At 39.5% G+C, this 7,741-nt stretch overlaps 1 protein-coding gene across 4 annotated transcripts in view; it reads left to right on the forward strand.

The window, feature by feature from the left end:
* NAP1L4 (nucleosome assembly protein 1 like 4) overlaps positions 1 to 6,715 on the forward strand; it is a 24,409-nt gene extending 17,694 nt beyond the window's left edge. For 2 of the 4 annotated variants that reach the window (XR_001859487.1, XM_008644262.2), the window contains exons 14-15: positions 83 to 120; positions 5,433 to 6,715. Coding sequence is in view for 2 of the 4 variants with exons in the window: in XM_008644262.2 (XP_008642484.1) it covers positions 83 to 88 (6 nt within the window). In the remaining 2 variants the exon portion in view is untranslated. The remainder of the gene's footprint in view (positions 1 to 82; positions 121 to 5,432) is intronic. The other 2 variants (XR_001859488.1, XM_008644261.2) reach the window with 1 other exon arrangement.
* Positions 6,716 to 7,741: the final 1,026 nt, after the last annotated feature.

Consider the following 7,741-nt stretch of genomic DNA (forward strand, 5'->3'; position numbering starts at 1 on the left):
TATGGTTGTTGCCTCCTGTATTATTTTGTACATTTCACTTTTCATCCATGCTGACAGTTCCTTTCAATTTTTTCCCATTTAGGTGTAATATAAGTCTGTTTATCATTCATACATTTCTAGGTAAGGTGGAATTCCATTCATACGTAACTTCCAAGAGTCCCATTTGTAGTCATGCAATGTGGTTTGTTTTCTAGGGTTTTCTGTTTTGTTTTGTTTTTTTTTCCTTGTATGGGGAAAAGAAATGGGGGAATGGTGACTTCAGAGTTTAGGTTTTATTAGTAAAAAATAGAAAGAAATGGGTGTAGAGATGAGTGCCTTTAAATAATATAATTAAAGTAGATTTTTCAGAATGACACTCTGCCTTCCTGGCACACTTTCTGTTTTGCCTTTGTAGCAATCAAACTGTATTTCATATACACATGATAAAAGATACTGAGACTTGTCAGACTTCATTTTTCCTTGTTTCTGGTTTGATGTTGCATCTCTTTACTGTTTCTAATGCACTTGCAAATTATTTCTTAAATATCTTCTCTGATCTTCTTAAAATCTTGTAACATCAGCTTACTTAGTATGACTTTTCCAGCATCTTATTTATGCTGCCTGATAAAGGCAGGCAGTCACTCTTAGAAGCCTTTTCTTGATCTCATGATTCTGCACAGATATTGTTCTTCTGCTCATCTGTCTCTTTATTTAAAAGAAGAAAGAAAAAGTTCTTTGTTGGATACTGTCATCTTTCACCTTCCATCCCATTCCTCACAGAGAACAATGCCTGCAACAGCCTCCATACTTCTTTCCTCCACCTGCCCTTCCCCCAACCCCCCCCACATTTAGGCTTCTGTCCTTTTATTTTAATTATTTAGAAGAAGCTATAATCCTTCCAGCTCATTCCCTCTGCATAGATAATGCCCTTCTTTGCCTTTGTTAAACTCAAAATGGAGCTGTGCTTCTGTGTTGGTTTTTGGTGCGGGTGGTTCACCTGCAGTAGCAGAACATCCGTTTGTCACAGTGGCTTGTCTGTTGTCCTGCTGCAGTCTCTCACACAGCTGTGTTCCCTCCCTATGGTTAAAAATTGTCAGCCACTGGCTCCAGTTTTTCAAGTCAACTTGGAATTCTTTTATTTTGTCCTTTGACATTCATACCCCAGTCCTGTTTTCTATTCTTTCTCCTGCTCATGCCATTTTCTGGTGCTGTTTCTCCTTGTTCCTTGCCTTTCTTTGCCTTTTAGTTCCCACCCCCTGCTATTCTTACCTAGAATAGTTTTCTTTTTCACGTACACAAAAATAATTGGTCTGTTTTCTTTTCAAATCCAGTTTCTCCTTTTCAGTCATTTCCATACTACCTCCTCCTTTATTGTTGTAGTACATTTGCTGCATGTCAACACTTTCTGCTTTGTTAACTTTTCCTCCTTCCTTCCTGTGAGTTTTAAGTACATTTGAGTTGTTCAGATACAACCAGATCATTATCATCTCTTACACAAAGCACTTGTGCCATATATAAGTTGTGGCTTTGGATGACTGAGCAGTCAGATGATTTGAAGTAGCTTCAGAAGTTGCTACAAAACTGGACAATGTAGTTTGTTTTGTCTACTGTATTTTTCTATGTGCTTGCATGTCACATTCCTTTAGCTGCCTTTATTTCACCTTACTGAGGCTGTGCTTAAATTGAGGAGTAGCTGACAGGGTAATGCAGAGTGCTGGTTTGAATCATGAGCAAAAGAGCTGCTGTGTGTGAGACTGCATGGGCTTCAAGGAGCTTTGTCTTCTGAGTTATAGTGGCAGGACCTGTCAGCAGCAAATTCATTTCCAGAACCAGCTGTGGAAGAAGGCAGTTTAGGTTAGGGTTAGGGTTGCTTCCTTAACTCCAGTTAGCTCTGGGTTTACATCCTGTGTATATATTTGATATCCTTGCTTTTTCTCATTCAGTAACATGGAATAGGAGATAAAGATAAGGTTCAGCTTTAGGTCCTATGATTGGACTATTTCATTAAAGATGTTTCAGAAAGGCTTTCTACCTTCTCCACTGGAAAGGACATCAGGTTTAGTGCCTGCTGCCTGCTTTGTTCCCGCTGTTGGCAGCAGAGTTCTTGGGGGGTCAGATGAGATCTTTATGATCTGCCTGTTCCTGCATGGCTACTTTAGCAGATGGGAAGCTTCCCAAAAACTGAATTGGAAAAGTAAGGAGATAGAGACTTGATTGCTCTTTGAATCACCTAGGAATGTATCTTGCCTAGTGTGTATAAACACTGAATACTAATAGAAATTCAGTGTTTTCTTCAGCAGGCTCTGTTTTGAAAAACAAAATTGCTAAAATAAGTGGTATTGGTATTTTGGACTTGCATCCCCATCCTCTAGGATACCAGTTTAACTGGATGAGTAGGCATGGTGGGGTTTGTGTAGGAAAGTCATGAAAGCAGTATTAACTCAGACCTGTTTTTCTTCTGTTTTAGCCCTCTGTTCTTGCAAATTTTAGGGGAAATTTTTAATTCTGAGCAAGTGATGCAATAAATGAGTGGCAGTAACAAAAAGCTTTATATTGATTTTTGTTAGCAAAAGAGAAAAAATAGGGGGAGTCTCACTCAGCTTGTTCATATCCACTAGAATGGCATCTCAAACTGAAATTAAAGGCCCAGAGTAGTTTAAACTCCTTGCACAGAATAAGTAAATATGAAATACTTTAAAGTTATAAAAATTTTAAAATTCTACCAATTTTAAGATGAACTTAAGTCTGTTTATGGTTACTGTAGAGAATCTGTTTACAACAAGAAGAATTCTCATCTCTGTAGCCCTGGTAGTGATCTTCAGTATGTGTGTTTACTGTTAAATTTATTTTAAAATAAGATGCAATTCCTCCTTGTCTTTGCCAGTTGAAGTCTCTTTGGTCTTTATTGCCTGGCTGATGCACTTCACTACCTTTCTAAGATACCATGGGGAATTAATTTAGGGAAGTAGAGTATGAATGGAAATCTTGCTGGGATGGGGTGATAAATGGCACAGGGGCTAAGGCAGATCAGTGATAGTGATTGGCTGACCCAGTGTCACCAAGTCTGGGCTCTGCAGGGAGATCAGGCTCAGGCTGTAAGCCCAGCCTGAGGGAGTGCGGATGTCAGTTCTCCATCACACTCACAGCTTGGGGTCTGGCCCCCTGATACCAGAGCTAGCAGAGGCCAGAGATGAGTTTCAGTGTGCATTGTGCCTGCTGGAGCAGCTGTAACTGGAAGGGAGTTGTGGTCTCTTTGTGCTGGTGTCCTCTGGGATTAGGCTGTGAGATGCTTTGCATGAGGCTGAAGGTAGCTGTAGGCAGCGTGGAGCTCATGTGCTGGCTTCCTCAGAAAGGGCCGTGCTGTGTGTTAGAATGGTGGGAGAATATGGATTATGCTGGAGTCTGGGTCTGAAATACTGCCTTGATACTTTGGGCCTGCTTAAACATTTTGTTTGGCCAACACAGATACACCCTCAAGTGTAAGCTAAAAATAGCATAAAATAGCCATATTTGTCTCAAAATCCTCCAGTAGCTGACTCAGATCCGGGAACCCCTCGAACTGTATTTATTTTTTTTTTTATCTGAGAGCAGTAATCAACACTGAAAGGTCCTTAAAAAGGAACTTTGTGATCTCTGTGACTCAGTTTTTACAGGATAAACAGTTACATGCAATAAATATGTTTTAAGTGTTTACAGAAAGAAGGAAAAGATAATGAAGTTTATTAGAAAATATAACAAGTGTTTTGGTTGATCTTTAAAATTTGGCGGAAATGGTTGCAGTGGTCAACCTATGTGTGCCTTGATCTAAATATACCGGGTGAGTAGGAAGGAAGGAGGGAGATGGAAAGATTTTTAAGTGCATTTTAAATAGCATTTTAAATAGTTTGTTATTTTATCGTGGCTCTTATCCAGAATGCAGGGAGGGAGAGGAAGTGATGCTTCACACTGCTCTGGGCATGTTTAAATACCAAGCAGTTAAAAGAAAAATACAGACCTTTAGAAAACTTTTGGTAACATGCTGCTGGGTTTTGCCTGCCCCTAAAAAAAAGGAATAGCATGCAATGTACTACCAGTGGCAGTTAAATTTTAATTCAAGAGCAAGAATGCTAATTTTGTGTTCTGTGCAAACATATCCCTTTTCCTGTATTTAGTCCCCAATCAGTGCAGTTTAATTCACATCAGTGTTACTTGGAACTTCAGGCAGATGAGAGAGAACAAAGGTAAAGTTAGCCAGGTTGCTGGGGGAGGAATACCACAAGGAGGAAATCTGAATGGTCTCAGACACATCTGTGCATTTGGCCTTAATCCTGACTTGCAGTGGGAATGATAGTGACCACTCTGACCCTAAAGCAGTTTAGGTGAGGAACAGAAAAATATCCTGGTTTTAGTGCAGATTATCAAGGGCAAACTTCACGATAAGGAAGTTTAAATTAGTTGCACCTATTCTTCCTCACTAGAGGCAAAATGCGTCAGTTGTCTTAGCTCTTGGTTACTTGATGTATACTGAACTTTGGCATGAGTACATCTTTTATAACACATAAACCTCCTCTTTAGGATAGTAACTAAGAAACATCTTACTTTGCATGAGTGATGTTCTGGGTGTTGTGTTTTATACCTATATTTTTCTATATTAGAGTTCCTGTTACTGCTGTTTGTGTATAATAAACTATATTAAGAATGGTAAGGGGAGAAGCAAAGTGGAAATTCACTGAATAAATTCTGCTTTCTAAGAATGCTGTTTTACATTGCAAAAAAAGCAAGAAGTGCAGTGTAAATCTGAAGTTTTTAGCTGTTTGAGTACTTGTTCTCATTCCCAAATACACTTCCTTTTGCCAAAGGGGAGGTTGTTTTACTACCTAATGAAGGTGTTTCTACTTTTACATATTCAGATTAACATATGGAGTTCTTGCCCAGTGTTAAATTGTTGAATAGTTACCTGCTGGTGATGCAGAACCTAGCAGAAATCAACACATTAATTACATTTTTATCACCTTAGCAGAAAGGGCAAGGCTCCTAAGGAAAAACTCAGACGTGCTACAGAATAAGCAGCCTGCCTTCCTCCCTCCTCAGAGCTGGAGGAGGTGGCAGCTGGTTGTTAAAATTGTTTAAGAGGGCTGGAAGTCAAATAGAGCCTGTGGTGGGGGGGAGTAGGTGGTGGTTTGCTTTCTTGTTTGTGTGAACCTTGGTCTACAGGATGCAGTGTTAACAGCACAAAAGAAGATTAAAAATTATGGGGTACCAAGCAGCTGGGGGCAAGGGGAAACCCAGTAAATGTGGTGACTCTGTTGGACCTTTATAATGTAGCTTGAGTTTGCATGTAGCATTTTTGTACATGCTAGTGATACCTAGTTAATTCAGAACTGCATAGCCAGTTTCTGTTTATTTGTTGGAGTGTTTTCTTTTATGCCAATTTGATTTTTAACTGGTTACTTTCTTTTTTTCCTTTTATACAGAAAGAGTCCAGCCAACCTGCTGAATGCAAACAACAGTAATAAGGAAATACCACTTGGAAGTGATATTTGAACAACTTGTAACAAATAGTTGGATACCTGGCCTGCAGTTCAGGATATTTTATTGCTGCAGCACAATCTTATTAACAATGCTTAAAATTAATTTGTTTTAAAATGCATGATTTTCACTAACTTTATTGCTTAACATGTACAGTGGCAACTTCAATGCATTTGGGAAATCTGAGGTTTAAATAAAGCACACTCTACAGCCGTTGGTACACTGTAGCTCAGTATGTCAATAGGCCTTTAGAGCCTTTTGCCCTATGCATAGGGGAATAGTCCAGACTACCATGTGAGGATTATCCATTTTCTTGTTAAACATTGAAAATCGTGGAATAGCAATGTGCTGAGAAGCTAAGGTAAATGGATTACATGTATGGTAGCTGAAACAGATAGAGCAATATGACTTTTTTGCTAGTTCCCTCCCCCCTTTTTTAATGTTTCTCGCAACCTACAAATTGAACTAGTGCTTGAGCAGCTTTAAATGTCATATTTATTATCTCAGTACAACCAGTTGAGTTGAAGTAATTTTACTTCATTGAAGAGGGTGTCATATTTGAGACTTAGTTGTTCATCTTACTATTTATTTATTCATGTCTGTAAGTACTTTGACAGAATTAGTGCTTTTTAATAGTTTTTAATATACTTGAAAAATCTTCTTCCTCTTTTGCATACAATATGGGTACTTGTAAAACAGGTAATTCAAAGTGGTCTCAATGTAGTAGTCTAGACAGAAGAAACAAACTCACATCAAAATGACAACTCTTCTGGATGAAGATCAAAATGCAAAGGCCAAACTGTTGCTGTTGGTGGAAGTGGGTTGCAGCCAAAGAACCAGACAATTTCCAGTAGTCTTATTGCTTAGTGTCCAGCATGAAAGGACCTTTCACTATGAACACGGAAACTTATCAGAGTGAATCAGTTCAATAAATCTGAAGTTTGGGTGTCTTACTTGCAACACTGAAATTATTCCATTCCACAATTTGTTTTATTTAAAGTTCTGAAGTCTTCAAAACTACCTTTTGTTGTTGTGTGGCACTTAAGGTACACATTTCTAGTTTCAGCATCCATTGCCAACCTCTGGCAGCAGTTGAATAGCAGCTGTATCAACACTGTGACCAGGCATGTAGAGTGCTCCAGCCTTACCTTACACATTTGTAACTTAATACAGTGTTTTCAATTTGTACAGAATAGATAGAATATTCTATTAAAGTTGTGAAACATGATTGGTGGTGCCTGTCTGGTCCCTAATGCTTCCCAGGAGAAATGCACATCTCGTTGTGAATGGTGGAGTGTTTAACACAGCACATTCCAGCTGTTTGGCCATACAGCTCCTGGCTCAACATCTGCCTTTGCCAAAAGCCAAAACAGGAGCCCTTGTAAATACTGCAGTGCACAGTTCTTTGATGTAAATCAGAACAAACTTGCTCAATTTGCAAGCAAACAGTCTGGCATCTTTTGTAGGAGTTGGGGTTTTTAGGGAGGCAGCATCATTACAAGATTCCACATGATCTGTGCACTTTGGTCAGGGATTGAATGAGGTGCTGGGGGCCAAACAGGTTTATGAATGGGAAGGTACTCCCACATCTGACCTCAGAGTCAGAAAATGTAACACTAATGCTCAGGTGCCATAGTGTTAAGGCAGGAATGAGGAAAGAAGGCAGAAATAGGGATAGGTTCTGGGCTTTATTTTAAAAATGAGATTTTGTAACCTGCTGCTCTGACTATGGCAGGCAAGGAGAGCAGTGTGAAGACATGTCTTACAAGGGCGGGAATAACGAATGGAGCTTACCCATGCACAGACTGGCTCAGCACAGTGTCAGGGACTTCAAATAGCGAGATTTGACCTGGTTTGTTTCTCTTTATATTGGAAGAAACTGAATAATAGTTCCCCATCCTCAAGCAGTACTTTCCACTATATGGTTAAAGGGGAGTGCTGCTACCTGGAGATAAACATCTGCAAATTAGCACACCAAAGTAATTTATGTGCATGAATCCTGAAAGGCTGACTTTAATTTTGAGAAAACGGGAAATTCCAGAACATGTGGAGCAAATGTGCCAGCATCTAGGGAGCCAAATGAGATGGGTGGGTAATGAAGCTGCCTAGCAAGATGTTCATCCTAGGAAAAGCGATGGGAAAACTGAGCTGGGATTCATTCAAGCAGAGTTAATGCTGGTTGACACAGCCTAACAGAAAACAGATCTTGTCAAAACCCAGCCGTGCTCTTCCCCTTGAAGATCTCACTGATAAG

This window comes from Corvus brachyrhynchos, unplaced genomic scaffold (genome assembly GCF_000691975.1).
Source record: "Corvus brachyrhynchos isolate BGI_N302 unplaced genomic scaffold, ASM69197v1 scaffold62, whole genome shotgun sequence".
Lineage (NCBI taxonomy): Eukaryota > Metazoa > Chordata > Aves > Passeriformes > Corvidae > Corvus > Corvus brachyrhynchos.